The 23,576-nt window shown below is 34.3% G+C and overlaps 3 protein-coding genes across 7 annotated transcripts; all 3 read right to left on the bottom strand.

Moving 5' to 3' along the window:
- Positions 1-1,793: 1,793 nt before the first annotated feature.
- IQD13 (IQ-domain 13) lies at positions 1,794-7,920 on the bottom strand. Of its 3 annotated transcripts, none has more exons than XM_021435095.2 (6): positions 7,388-7,920; positions 5,917-6,090; positions 4,845-5,330; positions 4,068-4,307; positions 3,421-3,549; positions 1,794-2,725 (listed from the first exon to the last, which is right to left on the bottom strand). In XM_021435095.2, the coding sequence occupies exons 2-6, from the start codon at positions 5,989-5,991 to the stop codon at positions 2,000-2,002; spliced, it is 1,656 nt and encodes a 551-aa protein (XP_021290770.1). In that variant the 5' UTR covers positions 5,992-6,090; positions 7,388-7,920; the 3' UTR covers positions 1,794-1,999. The 3 variants fall into 3 exon arrangements, with proteins under 3 accessions (XP_021290770.1, XP_021290769.1, XP_021290771.1); XM_021435094.2 differs by having other exon boundaries at positions 7,398-7,919; XM_021435096.2 differs by having other exon boundaries at positions 4,845-5,318; positions 7,398-7,913.
- A 4,642-nt stretch (positions 7,921-12,562) lies between these two features.
- On the bottom strand, positions 12,563-15,071 carry LOC110421951 (Serine/Threonine-kinase). The gene is made up of 2 exons (XM_021435684.2): positions 14,834-15,071; positions 12,563-13,316 (listed from the first exon to the last, which is right to left on the bottom strand). The coding sequence occupies exons 1-2, from the start codon at positions 14,860-14,862 to the stop codon at positions 12,722-12,724; spliced, it is 624 nt and encodes a 207-aa protein (XP_021291359.1). The 5' UTR covers positions 14,863-15,071; the 3' UTR covers positions 12,563-12,721.
- A 2,319-nt stretch (positions 15,072-17,390) lies between these two features.
- Positions 17,391-23,287, bottom strand: LOC110422302 (elongation factor). Of its 3 annotated transcripts, none has more exons than XM_021436164.1 (6): positions 23,167-23,287; positions 21,076-21,563; positions 20,275-20,585; positions 20,105-20,161; positions 18,893-19,371; positions 17,391-18,433 (listed from the first exon to the last, which is right to left on the bottom strand). In XM_021436164.1, the coding sequence occupies exons 2-6, from the start codon at positions 21,477-21,479 to the stop codon at positions 18,116-18,118; spliced, it is 1,569 nt and encodes a 522-aa protein (XP_021291839.1). In that variant the 5' UTR covers positions 21,480-21,563; positions 23,167-23,287; the 3' UTR covers positions 17,391-18,115. The 3 variants fall into 3 exon arrangements, with proteins under 3 accessions (XP_021291839.1, XP_021291840.1, XP_021291838.1); XM_021436165.1 differs by having other exon boundaries at positions 21,076-21,463; positions 23,167-23,268; XM_021436163.1 differs by lacking the exon at positions 23,167-23,287 and adding an exon at positions 22,286-23,017 and having other exon boundaries at positions 21,076-21,463.
- Positions 23,288-23,576: the final 289 nt, after the last annotated feature.

A 23,576-nucleotide genomic window follows, 5' to 3' on the forward strand; every position in this document is an offset into this window, starting at 1 on the left:
GATAAATATTTTTGTTATTTATTTTTTAACTATTTTCCTTGTAGTTTTTAATAATAAAGAAATATAAATACTAATCTCTTTGTTTCATTTTGTTTATTTTTTATTGACTTTTTTTTTTATGACATGAATTCAATTTTGATATTTTTCAAAACATTATACAAAATTAAAATCTCAAAAAATATGTTTTGAAAAGTTTGAAATTCAAAATTTACAAATTTTATAATTTTATAAAAAATAATTGTCAAAATTAAATTTATTTAATAAAAAAAAACAAAATGGGACAAAAAGAGTAATATCTACACTAGAAATTAACCTTATTTCAATAACTTTTAAATTAATATTATTATACTTAAATGGAAAATAACTATATAAAAGACCTTTAGACGTTAAGATCATTAGACGACGTGACCGCGCAAAAGAGAGAACTCTTGAAATAAGCCAAGTTAGTTGCTCAAAACAGATAATTACACATTGGCCCTTTGGTATTAAGAAAATACGTAACATGCTACCTGAATTTTAATTTCTTCATTCAGGTTAGTCTAATTAATAATATCGTTAACACAATCCACCCATATGGCATTGAGCCAATAGGATCGCACCATTTGTATGCCATGCGTGAAATATAAATTATTGATTATATGTTTTGAATTTCTACAGTGAAGGATCAGAAAATTTTAATTTTTTTCTTTTGAAAAAATTATGACATGCTTGAAGTCTTGGTTTGACCCACTTTCACTACCTTCAGAATAAATTACTTATTTAGTCATTTAAATTTCCAAATTTTTTATTTTTTGTTATTTAGTTTTGGAAATAATGCATGGTTCACTGATGTTATATAAAATGGTGCATTCATAATCATCCAACTTTGAAACAATATTCGGTATTCACGTCATAATTTTTATGTTACAAAATGATAATTTAAAATAATGACATGGATTTGACCACTTCACATAAATATGATGATATGAAATGTCGAAACAAAAAAAGAACGCGTTAATAGTGTGTAAGAGTTAGAAGACAGAAGACGCACTAATTATATAACATTAAAGATTAAAATTAAAATATTCTAAAAACTTAGATGATTAAGTTAATAATTTTGTTAAACTTATTGTTTCAATTTTGTTTTAAGTTTTGAAACGAGAAATAAGTGAATGAAATTATTTTTCAAATGCTCAAATAAATCCAAAAAGTCTACTACTTTTAATAATGAAAGGGAATATGATTGCAAAGGTAAAGTCATTATAATCATTCAACAGAATGTCATTCTATTAGCTCGGATTGTTATTTTCGCTCAATCGAGGAAAAGTTAATTTTTTTTAAATTATTTTTAAATTTTTATATTTCTTAAATTTAAAAAAAATCTTAAAATATTCAAATTCACCCTTCTTGAAAATATTTATATTGAGCTTATTGCACTAACAAATTTATTATATTTATTATTATTATAGACTCATACGTTATTTTATGTTTCAAGAGAAGTAATTTGGTGAATAATTGGGGCAAATGGAATAGAAAGCTTAACTTTGTTGCATGCCTTACCCTTTCTTTCTCACCAACTCATAAATAGGGATTGCAATTTTTCTTTTGTATAATTATTATATAATATTTTTTGCAACTAATAAATTGACATTGATCAATGTCAATTTCATAATCTTAACTAATTTTGTTGTGAATATTGTAACGACAAGCATTATGAGTCAGATGATCATGGATATCAGATATCCAACTGAATTAGTTTTGATATTCCCATAGTAATAATGGAAAGAAAATTCTCAAATTAATAATAAAACAGATTAAAAGAAAAAAAAAAGAATTACTATTAATAGTATCTCACCAAACCCCAAATCCTGTGACATTCAAACCAATCATCATTTCCTATCGGTTTCTGTTTTTATTTCACATCAGTAATTTTTGTAACTCAACATATCACCATACACTCGATTTAAGAAAGAACACCAAAATGAAGTAATCAAAGGTTAAAAATAAAGGAAAAATAAAATCACACAAATCGGTTAAATGGCTTCCTTCCAACCGTGGCAGGCATAGAAACGGTTGAATCCACACTCAAATTGCCTATAGATTGTAGTGATTGGTGCTTCTCTAAACCCCTTTGAGAGCTTGAATCCTTGCCAGAAAACAATGACCCTTTGCTCCACTTGAAAGACCCAATCCCTTGTGTCAAAGGGAATGAAAGCCTCCTCTTTGATTCACTCCCCGGAGTCCCCATAAACCTCTCCTTGGGATTACTGTTAGCTCTTGCTTTGGCTTTGGCTGAAACTGTCGGCGTCATGTAATTGGGAACTGAAAACGGCGGGCAGCTCATAAGGCTATCGTCATCCTTCAGGGGCAAGTCGAATGGAGAATCAGCTCCACTCGCTCTTGGTCTTGAATATTTCGACAACCCTGAGCCGCTTGCTTGCGGGATTCTACTAGGAGGTGGAGTTCGCATAGGTCTTGTTGCCGGGAGTATAGTTGATCTTGTAGATTTTGGTGTGGGAGTGTCTATATTGTCAAATGTGAAAAGATGTTGCTTGCTGCTCGACGGTGGCCTAGGGCTAGGCTTCAATTCAGAATTTGGCCTTGATGGTGTAAGTTGGAAACCCTTCACGCCTTGGCTTTCGGCAGCATTCACAGGAGGTAGTTGACGTTCTAACCAGTTCCACCACCACGGGAATCCGCCAGAGCGAATGTCTGTTTGCGCTGATTTTGGAGTAGCTTTCCATAGCTGTATGCAGAAATGTTTTAAATGAAAAATTCAAAGAAAAATAGATATGTCAATGGTAATGAGTCTTGTACAAGTTTAATTAACGAGAGATGAAAGCTAAGGTTTCCTTAGGTTTGACATACAACCCCAACTGGACTATTTCTCTGTAATTTTGTGCCTACGCACATGCAGAGGGAACTGACTTTTTTTTATACTTGCGTATCAACCTCATTAATGTCTAACATGAAATGTTCAAGGAATGCAGTTTCCCAGGAATTGCAAGTAAAAAACTACAAGCTTTTGACATTCAGACAGCAAGGTCTAGCTTCAAATGCTCTTGCAAGATCAATTTATGTGTCTGATTTCTGCCAATGCTACCATTGCAGCTTCTAAAACTATCAGAGACTTGCATTCAATAAAAGATTATAAAACCCAAAAACAGGTTATAGTTACCTAGAAGGCATTTGACTTCACAAAGATAAAATAAATACAGTAAATAAAAGAGGTAAAGAAAACTAGAAAGCTTATCTAACTGATGAATTGAGAAGTGAGAAACAAGGCATAGGAGAAGGAAACAAGTAAATTATCCGTAGAAGGATAAAGTATTGTTTCAGCTAGAGGCATTCAGCAAAAAATATGCTCAAAATATGACTTTATAAACCATCCAACATGATACAGCTGAAACTGGACTGGGGTAGTAAAATAAATTCGGGTACCTGGTGGGAATATGCATAGGCCATAGCCCTTTCTCTCTTGATGACTGCCTCCACCTTTCTTTGCATCCTTGTCTCTACTTCCTCTCTTGTTAGCATGCTATCGTCCCAGTCCTCATTGCCTGTCTCAGACTGGTCCAATATTCAACCAAGTTACTCATTTTAACACCAATATAGAGAGCAAATATACATGAAACAAACAGGAATATATGATCTTCACATTTCACCTAGTATCCTAAGGTCCTATGAACCAGAGCCTTCTTAGGTAAAGGATAACCATTCAAGGTGTTGTAAAGGTGGAGGTATTGTGTATTTAAATACCATGTGACAGGCTTGATGAAAAAAGGTCAGTGCTACATTGGAATGATGCACCCAGGCCTATGGAAAAATCAGACAATTGTTTGTTTTTACTGTTCATTTCATTTTTTTTCTTCTTTTTTTTTTGGATAAGAAAGACAATTCACATTTGATTACACATCAAATAATTCAAATAAGAATGATAATGCACCAACGTCTAATGGAATCACACAATTTTAAATAATTCAAATAATTAAGTTTTAAGGGCGCGTCTCTATGGATTTGACAAGGTCTAGCTACTCAAAAGAAAGAGGACTACAATGCAATCACAGATACAAATAAGGAAAACTTACTGCCTGGCTGAAGGTCCATTTGCCCAAGGTACTCTCAACTTCCTTATCATTCTTATACTGAGCCTGACATCGTGCTTGGTTCTCTAACATCTGGATCCTGCGTGACTGAATCTGAGACTGAACTCGCACTAAAAGCTGCATATATTTCATGGCATTTACAGTTTGGCGTTTCACATTCTGTCCTCTCACCACCCCTTGAAGCCTCACAAGGCCTTTCAAAGCTCTAAAACTTCTCCTTGCCTGCATGAGAAGTTCCAAGATAATCAAGTTGAGATATAATGATGCAAAACATATCACCACAAAGGGATCTACTGTCCACCACACACAACATGAGAGCACCAACCCATATATGACCTAGAGCACTGAAATTAACTGTTTGCCCAAGCAAAATTCAGTTATTATTGGGCCCATTCAAACGTTGTTCATATCAAACAGTTTTCCACATTTCTGTCTATAATTCTGCCATGGGGAATTATGTTCATTTACAATATATCAGCAGGTGGAAAAGTGGAAAGGAAAGTGACTAAATATATACCAGCTTGAAATCTTTGATTCTCTAAATAGCCTTATAGATGTGGTGTTTTCCACAATCAATAACATTCCACATCAATATTTGTCATAAATCCTTAAAACATGAAAACTTGAACAAATTAATTTCGCTACTGATATTGTTATTCAGTACTACTGCCAAAACACTTCTCATTGTTTGTCCTTTCAGACAAGTTGCCCCATGAAATTGCCCTTGACACCTTCTAATAATAAGAAGAAAGGACTTACCATGTAACCTCTATAGGCTGCTTGAATTTTTGTAGCTGAAGCATGATGGTTCCTTAAAGTTGGTTCTGGTCGAGGACGAACAACCCTAGGAGGTGCAGCTCTTGGAGAAGGAGCTCTTGGAGAAGCAGCTCGTGGAGGTGGAGGTGGGGGAGGAGAAGCAGCTCTAGGAGAAGCAGCTCGTGGAGGGGAAGTGGCTCTAGGAGAAGCAGCTCTCGGAGAAGCAACCCTAGGAGAGGCAATCCTTTGAGAGGGAACCCGTGGAGAAGCAGCTCTAGGCACAAAAGGTGGTGTTCTTGGCTGCTCTGGAGGTGTGGGAGGCCTAAATATTAGTTTATGCTCTCTTTCAGCATCCCCCAGAATTTTCTCAATACTGCTAGGCTCTCTGAAGAGGGGAATGAAGGAGTTGGTTTCTCCATGCCTTAATTTTCCTAGGCCTTTCTTCTTCTTTTCTTTACCACTTCTTTTATCTGATTCCTGAAATGATTTCTCCATAGAAAACAGAAGGTATCATCTAAGTAACATTTAGGTAAAAAAAATTCATGCTTTTATAAGCCAAGGATGCTAAACCATTTCTTAGAGAGGAAGATAAGATAATAAATTTAAAGTGCTGCTAGGGATGCACGAGATATATGCAGTGGATCTTGCCATGAGGACTTTGCTTGTTCCATCTAGGAAACAAACGCATAGAGCTCAATAGCTAACTATACAACAACAGACTCCAATTCAGAAATTTCACTCTCCGAAAAGATGCATCTATAATCTATCAGAAGGCAACTAATTCTATCATTTCTTTTAATCATTTTTCCAAAATTCCATGTTCTTATGCTCTTGTAATCAGTAATTACATCCTGGTTTTAAAACATAAAACTATTTCATTCTAGCACAAGCTACTGGCATGTTTGAACCTTATACACAAAATTCAAGCCTTTTCCAACAAACATGTAAGGAAGATAACTAACGAAATCAAATAATAAATATCATCTTTATTGCAGTACATTCCTTCTTAGAGCGAATCAAAACCAAAGAGGCAGCAGTGAAGTCCTTAAGCACCAGAGTTAAAAGATCAACTTACATTGTTTAGCTTTTCCTTGGATTGTGGTATGAAAACTCTTTTGATTGCAGAAAACCAACTCCCTTTCTTTCCCATACTGCCAGCATTACTGTGTCTGCCTAACCATGGGATGAAACAGAATAATTAAGTGCCAGCAGGCCCAATCGTATATGACTGAAACGTTGATCCTTCTATCTGTAGACATAAAAGGATGTGTAAGATTTAATGCAATTTTTGCGTTCTACAGTGAAGTCTAAATCGTGAATGATAAGGATAAAAAAAGAAAATGTAATTAAAACATTTTTATGCAAATACTGCTCATACAGGCTCTAGAATTCAAGATCTCAACCATGAAATCTGATCAAACTGCCCCTTAAGCATTATAATTCTTTAGTACTATTGTGGCAACTTCCTGTTATTTTCAGGCCTTCATGATTGTAACGTTTCTTTATAAAGAACAAATACTAAGATTTGGAAACGTTTGTAAAAACAATAATCACAAATTAGCTAGATGATTCACAAAGACAAGGTCAACAAGAAAATCCCCATAAGTACTCATCGAAAGAGAATTAAGATTACAGCATGCTATTAATTTATTCTACCATACCAAGGAGGACACCGGCCTGAAGCTCTATCTCAGGTCATCCACCATCAGGAATGAATCAAACAAAAACCAAATTAAAACACTCTGAAGGAACAGAGGATGCAAAGAAGAAACAGGGGAATCTTCATTTCCAACTCGGCTTTTGGTGTTTCTTAAACAAATAGCAGCCTCTAGTTTCTCAAGTAACACATTAACAATTGGTTTAACCTTCAAAACAGTTTGTTTAATAAAGGTTTCAAGCTAAGGTCAAAACTAATATATCAGTCCAAATATACAAACCCTTGCAGAAACACAAACAGACACAAAAGTCCAAAAATTTTTGTTTTGTTAAACACCCATGAAAGATAAATTTGTCATTATTTTTATCATTAAAAAAAATTATATATGATTTCTTAACAATCAGCATAAACTCGCTCTTTACAGAGCTTTTCCTTCTGGAAAGCTGAAGTTCCCCCCAGCAGAACAAAGAAAAAAAAATATTACCACAAACTCTTCAAATACGCTAGAGGATTTTTTCTTGCTTTTTTAAAATTTCTGGTTTTGAGAACACAAAAATACTTTCCATAAAAAAAAAAAGAAATTCTGAGCAGTTTAAAGGTTACAAGACAACAATTTTCCAAGAAAACAACATCTGACACTTAGACAAAAGAGATCCAAAGACAGAAAATTTTTAATACTAAAAACCTGCTACCTTGAAACCAAAAAAAAAAAAAGCTCACTTTTTGAAAATTATAGTTATCTACTCCTCCCCCAAGAACATAATGAACACACTGCCAAAAAAAGATTACCTTGATCATGGACAACATAATTGACAAAAACCCAAAACTTTGTAGAAACAAAAATACTATAAAAAAAAAACCAAAAAAGGAAAACAGAAAAAGATCATACATATATGTACCTTCTATGGAAGAGCTTCCAAATTCCCAAATTCTGCAAAGACTCCTTCAAAAAGCTGAGTTATAAGAAGCTAGAAAAAAGAAGAATAGCAGCAGCCGGCCAGAGAAGACCCTCCCCCTTTTTTTCTCTTTCTTTCTCTAGGCTCCTGCCCTTTTCCCATACAGCATCCTTGTTTTCTATTGTTTTCTTATTCCTAGCCTTTTTATTACAAGGGTTTTGTTTTTATTTTGTTTTGTTGTAGTAGCCAGTTCTATTTTTTTCTTTTTTCTAGTTTTCTTTCAACTGTTGTGATGCTTCTAAACATTATTCTCCCCTTTCTTTCTTGGGTTCTCTCTTTCTATCACTAGAAACTACAACTTTGAATCTGCTTTCTTCGTTGCTTGGTAAGAATTTTACTTTTCTGTTCCTTTGGCCACCTTTCACCTTTTGTTGGATTTATAATTGGCAGTGTAATTTTTTTTTCTTCTTCTCTTTAAGATTGGTTGCTGCTGATCATGATGATTATTAGCGTGAGTAAGAGAGAGAAGGGAGGGAGGGTTGGCCACTTTCTCACTCAATGTGCCCAACTTCAACTAACTTTACTTGAATGGGAAGACTATCTGGACAGCAACCATCCCCACTGATTAAAACGGTTAGGTTTGGTACTCTTTCCCTTTTCTTAATTATAATATGTGGAGTAACACCCCTATTTCTTCAGTTTTCATTACTATTATTATTATTTTTCTTTTCATCATTAATTTATTACGTTAGAAGGATTATGATGATCCAACATACTATTATTTAATTATTAATATCCTTTCCTTGTTTTTTAACTTTCACTAAAAGATTCTCTTGTCAGGGGAAAAAAAAACCATTTTAAGTTTAATCCTCACGCGCATAATCTGAACGTGTACTACACGCGCCCTTTTGAAGCATTCAATGTGCCTCGTTTATCAAATAAAAACAAAAAGAAAAATGAAAGGCAGAAGATTTATTTCAGAAAGAAAAAGAAAAATAAAAAGTTGAAAAATATATATATAAAAAAATAAGAAAGACAAAAAGGCCGGGTTTGGTGTGGTCGTTGTCAGACGTTTTGGATTAATTGACGATTTAGTGCTTAAAAGTAGAATGGGTTTGGCCAACCCCCTGGAATGGGTTTTTGGGGGGTTGGAACTTGGAACAAGCCAAACCAAAGGAGCTTCTTTCTTTATTCAAAAATTCCCATCTTTTGTGTAATGGGGGCAGGGGTCATGAGTGGTTCCGTCCATATCAGGGAGCCGACGAAGCTTCTCCGTTCCGCCTCCTTCTTCTGCCACCTGAGCCTGCAAATGGTCTTTGCTTTGACTTGCTGCCCTTTTTACTCCTTTCGAAAAAAACTTTCCAGGTCAAGACGATGAATATCTAAACCAAATTGCAGGTCCTGCTGGATTAACCCCCTGGCAATGGCATTTCTTAACCAAACCTTAAGTTTGGGTCAAGTTCAAAGTCCGAGGTTGGGGTCAACAACAAGTCAACTGGCCCTCTCTCTTCCTCATTCAACACTTCTTCCATTAAAGCCAAAAGTTGATTTTCTGTACCTTCTCTCTCTTTTTTTTTTTTAAATCTTTGGTGAAAAAGCGTGTGCAGATACATACAAATTCCAAATAAATTTTATGTGAATAACATTCGAACTTGCGTGGATAATACTGAGGGATGCTTCTCCTAAAAGAAGCCTGGCCAGGCAACAAACATGGCATCAATGCAACGTCCACTTTCTCGTCACCCATGGAGCGTGCTCAACACCTGGAATTCATTTGCAGTGGGGCTATTAGCCAACCAAGCATTTAGTTTGCTGGCTCTGTTCCTGTAACGTGAATAGAATGGAGAAAAAATGATAACGTGGGGGTGAACCTCATGGATGAGGATGTGCGCCTGACAGGCTCAAATTTTGGGCAGCTAACCTCAGCCATTGGATCAGCATAAGTATCTGAAAAAGTTGGAAGAATGATTGATCTCTGCAAATCTGTGGTGTAAAATATACGTGCATCATTGCTGCAGCAATTCTTTAAGGAGTGTGTGTGAGCAGCACGTGAGATTGGGTGGTGTGCAAAACAATTTATGGGAAGCAGAAAATGTCTGTGATTTATGCGTAAGCCAATGCCCCCAAGCATCCCCATATGTTTGGATCAGCAAAAAGGAAAAACAAGTATATTGGGATTTTCATTCTGAATTAATTATTATCAGTTTTCGGTAATATCAATCTCCTATTTTTTTAATAATTTTTAAATTTATGTACATTATTTATTATAAAAAATGTATATAAATTTAATACGTCAAGATTAAACGTAATCGATTATTAAATTTTATTATATTTAAAAATTTATCATTTATAATATTTTTATATATTATAAATGAAAACAACAATAACATTAATACGCACTTGAAACCATTTTGTTATTTTCCAACCTTGTGTTCTAGCAAGATCTCCTCAGAACATCTTGTCCTGGAATTGTGGGGAAGGGAAGGGGGTTAGTAGGGCCCCATCTCTCAAAAATATCTTTACTTTTTAAAATTTTACAGTTTTACCTCAACCACAATTTATTGTTTTCTTTGATGAGATACTCAATCTTAGCATGCCCTTGTCCTTTAAAAATATTTTTGTTTTGTGGTTTACACATAATTAGAATTATTTGTATAATTTTTACATAAATTTTTTTATTTAAGTTATTTCATGTTTTTGTCAAATATTAGATTTTTAATATGATTATTTGATAAGTATTACCTTTCACCTTTAAACATAAAATCCTGATTCTATCACTGTTTTTAAAGAACTAAATTACATGAACACGTGTCCCCCTCTTAGAGGGTAAAGTTGCTTTCATCCTTATGTGAATTTGCAATCCCCCACTCAAACATTCCATCGTCTAAGATAGATTCCCATTACATCAATACAGATATATGCACACACAAATATTACTGAAATGCCACACCGTAATAAGAGAAAGATATAAAGTTGTTGCCCTAAACAAATATAGAAACTTTATCAAGAATCTTAATGCCTTGTAAACCTTTGGTTTATTTTAGTAAACTTTTAATCTTTTTTTTTTATATTTCCATTGAGGAAGACTTACCTAACCGAATTTGAGTTATTTTAAAGTGGAAGAAATTTGGGTTATTTTTCGGTTCAAATAATTTTAGATTTAGATCATTTTAAATTCAAATCGTTCTGAATTTAAGTTATTTTATATTTAACTTGTTCACTTTTTTTAAAAAAAGAAATCAATTAAATTTGGATAGATTATTTGGATTTAAATTATTTTGAATGAGTATTTTGGGTCATTTTGAGTATGGATTATTTCAAATTAAGTTCATTTATTGATTTGAATCATTTCGTATTTAAGTTATTGACTTTTTTTCTCAAATCGGGTTAGATTGAATCAACTTTGTCAAACTCTAATTTGAGTTGAAACATCAAAACATGAAAATAAAGAGGTGGAAGAATAAAATAATTTTTATTTAAGAAAAATATTCAATAATACTATAATATCCATAATAATTTTATTTTCACATGTATTTTTTTCTTCAACACAAATGTTTTATATATATATATATATATTGAAAATAAGTTCATCCCTAGTTTCCAATTAATAGATATCTTGTCTCTCTATTTGGACAGTTCAACTACTTGTCTTTTCTCTGACCCTACTTTTACTCATAGTGAACCTAAAACTTTGGTTCAACCCACAAGAAACCCTTCAATCTTTGGCTATAAAAAATGAAAAAGAAAAGAGGTGGCCAACATAAGAAACACATGAACTTGGGCAGAGTTCATGGTGGGAATTGCCTTAACAGCTAAGACAAAAAGCCCTCCCTTACAAATTATTTGTTTATAGGTCAATTGAATATATTCTATTATTATTGTTGTTGCACATTCTTCTTTATAGCTTCATATTCTTTGAACATTCTTTTTCTCTTTAATGAGATAAAATGAGGCCCACTTATTTTGTATATTGCTAACTTTAGAGCTTTAAAATTCAAGGGCAAAATAAATATTTATTTTTCCATTTGTTAAATATTATACTGACTTTGCTGTTTAGATCACGCCATCAAAAAATCAAGGAGAAAAGATCATCTTCCGTTGAAATGTGTAAATTTAACTGAAAAACATGTTCACGTAAAGATTATATTTGATTGATACGATATTTAAAAAAAACTTTAATTGTTTATAAAAATTTAAATAAATTTTTATTTTTTTATTTTATTTAATCAAGTATTTGTATTTTTATTTTAAATTAAATAAATATTTATGATTAGGAACTAATTAATTATTGTTAGTTAAAATATTACTTGTCATTTTATATCATATAATACTGACATGATATATTGACATATCATAATAAATGATGACATAACATACTGATGTAATAAGATGGTATTTTTCATCTTTCACATAGTTAATTATCTATTAGTCGCAAAATTCCTATTTGATCCAAAATAAAAATAAATAAACGTAATTGAATGTAATAAAAAAATAAAAAAAAATTAAATAATTCAAAGATTTTTTTTAATATTATGCCTATTCCATTTTATAATTATTGTTTTTCCTGGTTCATTTGGCTTTTGCAAAGTGAAAATCAGAATTAATGTAACCTCTAAAATGTTCTCACAAAATTGAAGATTAGTAATTTCTTGTTTTAAATAAATGAGAAGTAAAAATATGAAAGAATAACAATATTCTCACATTAAGTAGTAGATTCACGAAGGAACGAGAAAGGAAAGGTACAAACTCTTAAAAAAACCTTAAAATTTACGACATGATCTAAAGAATTAAATGGATACCCTTTCTCTCCTCTTAAACTTCTTAAGTCCCAACAGAAGAATCAAGTTGGAAATGAATCAAATGATCACAATTATGAGGAAAATAAATGTAGAGATTGGTAGAATATAAAGACAGCAGAAGCAGTTGAAGAGGGGAGAAAGCAGAATGAAGGTATAGCTAGTAGACAAAGTGGTTGTTGACAGAGCAAAAAGGGGAGGAACAATTTGTTTTGTGCAATGGCATTATCATCACAGGCAAAACAACCTAACCTGGTAAGTTGTGATATAGATTAGATAACTACTATCCTTGATTTATAAGTTGAGCATGCTTTGTTTTAGAGTGGAGTATAAGCAAGTTTAATGATATAGCCAAAAGTAATTCCACTACTGTTCTTATGTTCCCACAATTTGCAGATTTTTCCCTCCATCCAAATTGTTTGATTATATAGCAAAAGGAAGTGCCCAGTGAAGAGTGCAAACAATTTAGGCAATAATTAAGAAGAAAAAGAACAAAAAGAGAAATGATGGGTAAATTTTCAAAAAGAAAAATTAAAAAGTTTCTTCCTCCTCCTCCTCCTTAGCCTTTACCATTCTACTAAGAGGACTAGGGCCAAGCTTCTTCCTTCTCATCATACTTCTCCTCCTTATGACTTCCATTTGGTTCCTCCTCCTAACTTGCATCATTGCTTCTTCTTCCACAACAAATCTCCTCATCAAAACATCATCCGTCAAAGATTTTCCGCGGAAAACTCTTCTTCCTTCCGTGCTAAGTCTCGCGCTAGGTATTCTTTCTTGTGACAGGGTAAACGGCTTTGACCTAGGGTAACTGTTGCTTCTTCGAGGGGGAACGTCCGCACGAAACACCTCATTGTAGGAAGAGATTGGTGCACATAGACAAACACGAGTAAACGATGTGGCAACCCTGAGGGAGGTGCATTTCCTCAGCTTCTCTCTGTTGGGATGAGTTGATGGGATCTCAGCGGACTTGGGGATTGCTTTCCATAGTGTTGCATTCGCCATGGGAATTTCCGTGGGCTTGGAAATGGTTTTCCACAATGTAGCACTCGTAGAAGGGATTTCGGCAGTCTTTGGACCAGTTTTCCATACGGTAGCCCTCTCCATTGCTCTTTGATACCAAGGCTTCCTACAGAAAAACACACGCATGTAAAGTATGAAATCCTGAACAGTATGCTTTTGTGAATTCATTGGAGAACTATTGTGGATGAAGAAGACAAATGCCAACATACAAATTCTTTGCCAATAGCCAAACCACATCAAACTATATATACTATTATAAGCAGCCGTTTTCAATATGGTCTGAAATCCTAAACTTATCCATGCCAAATGCCAAGTTCCCAATTTTAGCTAGATATATTATCAGAGAAGGGTTTAATTCATACTTGTCTTTTTGACAATTTCAACATCAATAGCCTTATATGTAGGTTATAACAAAAAAGAATCTGAATCCAGAGGAATTTAGATACCTGGGGAAATGCCATGTAACAATATTGTGATAAAAGGCAAATTATACCAACAAATCTTTGGGGGGGTGAAAGGGTCTTATGTACGGTCAAAATGAGGACAACTCATTACACTGGTTGAACAACACATCAATGATGTAACTAAAAAAAGCTTAAAAGAATTACCACATTCGTTGACATGCTTATCACTCTGCTGATTCTTCTTATTTTTTCTTTGTTTTTATCTGTAAGTTGAGAATTGATGGTCCAGGTTTCTTGATTTGTACTTGGATTTCAGGCCGCTCACATTGATGAGATGTCACAATTGTATTATTTGTTTATATTAACAGATTCAACTAACTCTGAAGTTGCCCTACCCAATATATATACTTTTTCTTATCCGCTGCTTCTTCAAGAAAGGCGGAAAGCTACCTTAGGAAAAGAATAAAGACTTTGAATAAAAACTAATGGTGTTCACAGATGAAGCCTTTTGTATTTTATTTTTTTTAATGAAGTGATCAAGGTCAAGATATATGATGGATTTGAGCTCAGCCAATTGCTCAAGAATTAATGGTGATTGTGCTTGACCCAAGCCGCCCATGGAAGTCAAGCTGGACATTAACCTCTAGACAAGATTGGACTGGGTTTACAGACCCCAGCCGGAGGCCCAACCACTAGATCAACTTCTGAAGGAGACCTTGGCACCTAGGGTCAAATACATATAGGCCCAGTAACCTTAGCACTTTGTGGACAATTGTGCTAAAGCCACCGACTTGGAACATTCTTGCTCAACTCCATGAAATCGGAGCACATTAATAATCACTCGTCTATGCAACTTGTCAAGCTGATCTCAGCAAGTCTAAAATCAGGGAACCCTTGCATTTTACATGCTTTAAGGGCAACTTACTAGAATCAATTCAAATTTTGGAGAACTGGAAGCAATATATCACCCTATCTACTGTCACTGGCTCACTGTCCTAGCTATAAGATGCTTGTATTGAACATAAAATATGTCATCAGAAAATTCTTCGTTGCAGGTTTTACAGTAAAACAGACAATATGAAACCAATACCAATGACAATTTATGGTGAATGATCAAGTGATTTGAGCAACATTGCTGCATTTGATTAGCTCTTTACAGTATTTTGGGTACATGCAGCACAGACAGAGAGAGAGAGAGAGCATATTTTAGAAGGCATACCTTGTGTGAGAGTTCTTTGGATCTTGCATGAACAAAGCAAGCTGAGGAATGATGTGTGAGAGAGCTGAGAAAAGATCAGAAAGCAGGGAATTTTCATCTGTGTAGAGAGAGGGAAAAGCCTTTGGCCTTCAAGTTGTGATGACTCAAAGATGGAGTTGGCAATGTGCTTCTTTTCTTTTTCTCCATTCTTTATTACAGTTCCCTTTCTTTTCCTTTGGCAGGCATGATTCCTAGTGATTTTTATTTTTATTTTTTGTGTGTGTAAGAGAGAGAATTTCAAAATTTAAAGGCAAAGTAAAATTGTTACTTTATTTAATGCAATGACTCTAGTACCCCTTATCACTTGAAATCATTACTTTTTAGGGCATTAGCAAGTATCTAGACCCCCTATAATCATGTTTTCCTCCCAAGTTTATCATTGTTAGCAAGTGAGATGGTTTGGGGATCATTAACTGTTTTACACATGCTTGGCCTGCCTTTGTGTTAGAAGAATCATAGAGGATTAAGGTGAAAAACCCACCTCCTTACCCTCTAACACAAATCTTAGCACATTAAGATAATTATTTTACCAAGTTGGGGGGGAGGGGTCACAGTACTGTTGTTTCCTTTTTGGCCTTAATCATCAAGATTCCTTTTTGTTACAATTATGAAATTGTTCAGCCAGAAGGACTACATATTCTAAATATAGAAATATCTTGCCAATACATATAGTAACAAAAGATTAAGAAACTTAAGAAATACTTATAAAGATATAAGAATGCTTAAGTGTGTGTTCAGTTGGATTGCACAGCTGAACCCTAATACATTTCAGCAAGAATATAAGAATGCTTTAAAACTATATCTTCAGTTTAACAAGAGGCAAAGGGGCACCAATTATATCTTTGGAGACTACAGAAAGTCCATGAAATTAGCTCTGATTAGCCTTTCCATAGCAGGGTGAGGGTTGTACTGATTTTGACAAACGATTCGGCCTTTGTTATAATTGGTAAAGTATGTGAGATGAATTTAATATGCCTAAAAAATCCACCCAAAAGTGGTGGGCTTTTTCTTTTTAGCAAGTAGTATTTCTTTTGTAAGATGTAGTGTATATGTCTTTGTTATAAATAATTTTTCAATGGATGGCGTCATGATTCATTTTGTGGGTGGTGTTATATCAGAAACCCCAAAAGCTGCTGCAAAGAGACATGATGATTGCGGATGTTGGATTAGAGATTGCCCTCAGTACAATTAAATACTTTGTTATTAATATGCCATTAAAATAATCTCCATTGGGATGTGTTATAAGTAAGACTGCATTAAATTTACCATATTATTTTCTTTTCCTTGATATATAACTAATTTCATTAACTAATGCAAATTAATAATTGTAATAATAATGCATGAAATTGAGTGGAAGAATGTTGTTGACAACAGGGGCTAGAAGTTAAGAGGTTTCTACTTCAAGCCATAGGGTTGATGAGTAAGTAGACATTTCCATCATCTCATTGTGTTGATAAAGGCTGAGTAGAGTTTTAATAATGAAGGAAAGATTCAAAAAAGTAGATTTAATAGGACATCTCCATCGCCTGACATTTCTTTCCTGAGTCAAAAGATAGTAGCTAGGGGCTTCCAGTCTTCTTTTGCTTTTGTACATTGTAGACCATGGATATCATTTTGTCCACTCTGGATTGGATGTAACCAAGACCTCCCCACAGGGTTAAAGGATTGGGGTTTCTTATAAAGTCAATTGGCAGCTTCCTGGACTCTGGAAGCTTTACTTAAGCTATTATGCTGAAGTGAAAATACTAAAGATTGCCATCTTCCAACTAAAATTTCAGGCATGGAAGCTGTAAAGATGCAACATTTTGAGCCGAACTCAGTGAAAATTTTGTTAAGTAAATAATGATTTATCTCAAGCAAAGAAGAAGTCGAGCAAGAGAACGAAATGCTGTCCCTTCCGCACTGTCGGGCCGTATGTGTGTTTAGCCTAATTTGATCAGGTATTGGGTACATCACGTGCGTACAAGTATGCCAACTGCAGCAGGCAGTGAAGTGGCAACACGTGCAGTAGCTGACACCCATCAACGTGCTCTGCATCTATGGCCCCACCCCCTGAAGCCTGCACTGCTACAGCTCTTTCATCTCCATTGTAGTTTTGGCTCATTACCATCCTTGTTAAATTTTGAGAGAACACTATCATGAAAAATGAAAATTGTCACAATACATCTCATTCTTTCTCGGTTTTGTTCCAATTTTTGTTGGATTTCAAGAGAGACCCTTTTTCTCTCCAATGCTTCTGAAGCATACATTTCATTTTCATGAGACTTGTCTAAGGTTAAACGTTTCTGCACATTGGTTTCTCTTGTTTCACAACTTAGACAACACTGATTGATTTGTTTTCTGTATTATCATGTCAGCCATGTAGGCTATCATTAAAGGGTTTTTTCCTTGTTGGAGCTTTGAGCATGAATTCTACAAATGATAAACAGAATCAGAAGATTATCATATAAATTCTATAATACAGCATCAAATGACATTTTATCCCCTACCCCACTCCCCTAGTTTCCACAATGCCTTCTGTTTAAAATCTCTGCCAACTGTTCCATTTGCATGTCCACTGCTCAGGGAACAACTAATTTTCCAACAGTAATGACCCAAGAGTTTGACACTCTAGGTGAAATGGCATCCTATGTCTCAACAAAAAGCAGCCAGTTCTCACCAAATTTTCTCCAATGACTGCTCATCTACAAAACAATTATCATGCACATAGAAATAGAGGGGTTTGAACAAAATGAAATTCATGCAACAGAAAATCACAACAATGATTAATTTATGACCAAAACCAAGATTTTAGCATACAATTACTTTCAACTTTAATGAGTCCACTTGCCGCGAGCCACTAAACAGATTGAAGTGGACAAGAGCCTGTAGAATTAACTTTAGCGGTTCAACTCAATGAAAGTTGCATTGAAAAATTGGAATGGAGAATTAGCTCATGGTGCCTGCAAATCTGAACTTGAAGAAACATAACAACACTAGTTTTTGCTTACAGACTACAGACTATCGTCATCATCATGGAAATGCAAATTAATTTTCGACCTCATGAAGACTGCCACTCACTGTCAAGCTCATCAGAACTACAACCTAGAGGATCTGAAAACCATGTCTAGGAGTTACCTTTCAACAACACGTCTATAGCATCAAGACCATGGTACTTTCTTTACAGTGCCACTGAGTGCCTCTGTGATCGACTTAGTAGAGAAATGTCAGGCTTATTAGGCTAGTGAACCATCAAAAATGAACTCATTGGCTATCAGGCTCACCTGAGTGTTTCCGGCTCCAACCACCGGAACCAGCTTTACGCTCCCCTCGCTTTCTTTTGTTCCTAGGGAAACAGATGTCTGAGGCCAGACATGACCTCAGAGTTGATTGATCCTGAGACACGCTGCTTTTTGTTGCATGATTAGGTTCTGATGTTGGAATAGGAGAAGGATTGGTGCTCTCTCCTTCTTCAACTTTCTCTGGTTGATGATGTTGCTTTATAGGTTGACTATTTGTCCTCATTAAAACCTGTCTATCTCCAGCATTTCCTTCATTTTGTATCAGAACATTTTCCACAATCTGCAAATATCATGGGTAAAATAATTAATGGATTCTCAAGTGCAATAACAATATCAAGGAGTATGGGGCAGTGACTTTTAAAAAGAAAAAAAAAACTAAAATTTCATGTATAGCAAAAAATCAAGTAACTCAAACAGATACCAGATTTTCTTTATTATTTATAAAAAAGCAAGATTGCGTAAAACCCTTATTCAGTTTTGTACTATATCCTTCGAACCTTTGCAATCAAAAATATAAAAGAATATATCCTGGGGAAAGAAAATGTAGGTCATTCAAGCTTAACAATATCTTATTTCCAGTTTACAGGATAAAATGGAGGGCTCTTTCAAAGATTTGATTTCATATTACACAATTTCAAGCTTCAGTAATCTAAACACTAAACAATGCTTCCATTAAGATATCTGGTAAAACATGATCCAATAATCTACATGGAAGTTTTCTTATATCAAGAATGCTTACATCTTCACAAGAGTCACCAATTTGTGGCTGATGGCAGGTAACATCAGCAGATGACAACAATCCAACAGTGCTTTCAATTATATCAGGAACATGAAAAGCTTCCCCATAAGTTGAAATAGCACTTGCAGGCATAACCAGATCTCCAACATCATATTCTGACATTTGCTGAGTTGTATTAAACGCAGGTCCCACTGATATTGTGTCTCCATTGCCAGCTGAAAATGTAGGGCTAGGAGCAGAGCTGGTTTGAGCATCACAAGCTGCAAGGAGGCTCAAATTCTCCGAGGAAGAAAACTTTGAAGCATTTTTGGACATCACCAGATCAAGCTGACTCCTGATTTTTTGAACCCTAGAATGCACAATTTCAATTTTCCAAAGGACTTGCTCCAAGGAATTATTACCATCTCTGAACTCCAAAAGCAATTGATCATTATTAATGCCAAATTTACCACCGCAACCAGTTTGTTGGTCCATATTGGCTGCACGAAGTAATGACAAAAACAACTTCACAGTCAAAACTAGAGGAAACTGAAATCCACAAGAAAGTATTCTATGAAATGGGAATTCTACCTTAGTAATTATCACTTCCATTTAACAATTAACATGTGATTGTGTTTTTCAACATGTCAGTGTATTTTTATCACACCACGAATGGAGCCACCCATGGCAAAATATTTGATATCTTAGAATCCATTGGAATCCTTTCTTGCAAAATGAATAGTTATGAATGAACTTAAAATATAGGAAATTAGAAACTTTAGAGAACCCAAAAAAAAAAAATGAAAAGCTTCATGCAGACAAACAGTAAATCAGTTTATTAATGGAAGATCAAAAGCAAACTCTTTTCTTTTTTTAAATTTTTAATTCAGATATTTAAAATTTAAGCCCAATTAACCATCCTAGGGGAGTGGGTATACTACGGATTGTCGTCTTGACGCTTTTAAGCACTTATCTTGAAATTAAATTTCCAATCCACAGAGTTATAGCTGTACTTGGAAGAATATTGCTCCACATCATTTGAGACTATGCTCAGTTCCCTCGTCAAGAAACTAGCTCTCTTTATCTTTGAGATTCAAAATTTTACTGCTTTTAAATTGCATATTTTAGTATGTTGAACAAAACTACAAAGCAAGATAGTTCTCAGAGTTGTCCAAGATCAAATTTACATGTTAAGAAAGAAAAAATAAAATTATTTAAAGGGAGAATGATTACCTGTGTTGGCCAAATCATCAGCAATATATGTGCCATCTGGAATGGTTTTCTTGTTTTCTGCAATATATTATTACCAAGAAGCTCACACATGAGCATTGGGGTTAAGGAGAGAAGAGAAAAACACCTAAACCACAATGATCAAGTATTAAAAAAAAAAAAAAAACTCATACCAAGATAGGAAAATAAGTTATGGCATGACATGTATGATGTTATATCAGTTGTTTCTTCGATTCGCTTCCGTCTCCTCCTCTTTATCACCTTTTTACGGTAACAAGGACTAGAAAATGGCAATGACTTTGAACCAAAACCCTCCACTGTAGATTGATCAATTCCTGAAAGTTTTCTCTCATCATATGCTGCAAGTTCTCTGCCATATTTTAGTGCTTGAGACTCAATTTCTTTGATTCTCAGTTCTGCCCATTTGCAGCGCCACATGAGTGGCCGTATGAAGCTCCTCCAATGACTTGTCAACCTCTTCTTCCTAAAGGGGAAGCATGAAAAAGTTAGGTGTATTACTAACTAGAAATGTGAGCAAAAGCGCATCAAGAAAATAGTTTTGCTGCATGCATATCTCATCAGCCTATGGTAAAATAAAGTAAAAGAACTTTATGATCTCAACAAGATTGGAATAGGCAAGGCAAAACAATTGCTGAAGCATGAGGATGCCGAACAACTTAAGATTACCAACTATCTGCTTGGAAAGAACAGAACAGAAAACTGAAGAATTTACCAAAACAAACCTCAAATATTTGAACAGACATTCCACAAAAAGTCCTTGGTATGACAATTATTTTCTTAATAACTTCACATTTCTTAAATAAGTATCTTCTCCAAGTTGTAATGACCTATTGACTCTATATTGGTTCTAGGCTTCCAAACAGGACAACTATGGTTCTTGCTCTAGATTTTTAATATTTGAAAGCAAATACATATAATGATTAAAAGGTCGTCAAGATGGAACAAAAGCACACCTTATATGAAACATACTACTAAATGCATCATAAGTAGATGTAAAAGCAGCATCACCAATGAACTGGGATTCCACTTCAGCATCATTCAATCCAGAACATTTCTCAGTATCAGATGTAGTGTCGGCAAATGAGCTGGAACATTCAGTTGCATCTGGGTCCTCAGTTTTAACTGTTCTGGCGTCACCATTATTTGTGCATCCAATTATATCAACTTCAACATCCTCAGGACTATTGGAAGCCTTATTTTGTTTATGCAACAGAACCTCCATGCTATTGATGCTCTCCTTGCAATTATTCATGCACCTTATATTCCTCCCATCTAAGTGGACCAAGGGAGTGTTCTTCTCCTTGTCAAGTGCAGCTTTTCCAGTACAATGTGGTTTACTATCTGGATCAACATCCATCAATAGTTACGCAGGAACCATACAACAGTCATACTACCATGAAGCAATTTGCTAAAGAAAATTCCTTCATAGTTCACATGCAAGCTGATGAAACAAGCTTGTGTTAAATTTATTGAATTCAAATCTTCCAAAATAAAATATGTTTCAACTACAAAAGGAACACTAGTTTCTGAGTTCAGTCCACAATTAAATATGGCAGGAAGAACATCTGATGAGGGGAAAAAGAATTACACGAGAAATGAAATTATAGTCCCCTATTGGAAGGTAGAAATATAAACATATTAGACATATGAAATCAGAGGTCCATCTGCAGAGGAATAAGCTCCAAGACATTGATCATGTCTCTAAAACTCTTCCAAATTGTCATCAATACATAACACTATACATGCCTATAGAGACTGTACATGTCCCACACTACAGAGGCAGACCAAGAGAATGAGAAAGTGACAAGAGAAAGAGAGGAAATAATCAAACAAAGATAGATGGTGGCAGAATGATATGCAAGTACAAGTGCAATGCACAATCCATCAAGTGTATACCACTGTCAATTTCATATGACTATATAAGATAGGGAGACACGAATGACAGTGTCGATTACAAGGAAAATTGGGTTTGTGTGGAAGGGAAAAAAGCAAACGCCTTTGGTTTTCAATTCAAAGTGCAATGCTTAATTAAACCATACAGTTCTGCAGACATTTAAAAAATAATAATAAGCTACTATAATAAAGCTTATAAATCCATCTATCTTCAAAGTGCTGTTTATTCTTGAATTTTTAATTTGAATTAAGGCGTTAAAAAGAACTTGCCTGTCAGACAAAACCTTTCCTGAATGTCATTGCTTAATGATTTTCCAAATGTCATTAGCTTATCCAAGGACTTGATTCTGCAAATTTCAGAAACTATATCTTCCGGACTTTTAATGTCCTTTTAGAAAATTCTAATTTCTGCAGTACTTATATAGCCCTATACTTTGGCTTAAGTGAATATAGAATTTAACTCTAGGATTTCAATGGATAATTAGAAACAAATTTAAGCATTCAGTGACTGATATTACTTTCCGATTTTCTGGTTAAAATATACAGTAACTTCAACCAAAAAAGAACAAAATGGCAGCAACCTATATTTTGCAGAAACTAAGAAAACAAAAAACAGGAAAAAAAAACAAAAGAAAAAGAAAAAGCCAGAATAGCAGTAAAGCAATAGCTCCAAATATAAATTAAAGCTAGCAAAAGTAAAAATTCAGAGAAGGAAGAAACATGTTACTAGCACATGCATCACCCACAGAAACCACTGCCTGGCAGAGAAAAAAACTTTTTGGGAAAAAAGAATCAATTAGAATTAAAAGCTAACAATCTTCCATGGTAGTAAAATTGAGCTATCATGTCAACATGTATGCTTCACATACATCCCATATATGTCCAGTAAGAAATGATGAAAGAAGAGCAGCTAAAACAATTCAACAAACATTTCCAAGCTAAATTCAAACAACCCATCAAGCTGAAGAACGAGACTGAACAGTTAAAACATGGAAATGAAACATAGTACAGTCAGTTTTAATTACCATAAAATAGGGGAAAAAAAAGAGCCATAATGTATACAATAAGGAGAAGTAGTGGTAGTACATATATATTGACTAGGTATAAAAGTACGTAAATCTAGAAGGAAAGGACAAGAGAGAGGGACGTACCAGAGAAATAGAAGAGAAGTTAAGTTAGAAGGAAAGAAGGCGGCGAGGAAAGAGAAGTGAGGAAGTTAACGTTAGAGTAGTAAACCTAAGTGGAAGTTTTAGTTTCGTTGTTATTAGCAGCTCTTCGTGTCTTAGACTTCCCGCTTTAGCTAACAACTTCTAATACGTGCCATGCTTCTATTGTTTTTCGACACCTGCCTCCTTTCTATTTGGCTCATTTTTTTTTTTAAATCATATAACCATATTTATATTTGAAGTCAATATAAATTTTAAGCATAATATCTAAAAAAATTTTAAATTATTCAGTAAAATTTAAACAAATCTTTATATTTTATTAAATTTAATTAAATTCTTTTATTTTTATTTTTAATTAAATAAATTTATATATTTTTATTTTAAATTAAATAAAT

The sequence above is a fragment of the Theobroma umbraticum genome, unplaced genomic scaffold (assembly GCF_002168275.2).
Source record: "Theobroma umbraticum cultivar Fairchild unplaced genomic scaffold, ASM216827v3 scaffold_130.0, whole genome shotgun sequence".
Lineage (NCBI taxonomy): Eukaryota > Viridiplantae > Streptophyta > Magnoliopsida > Malvales > Malvaceae > Theobroma > Theobroma umbraticum.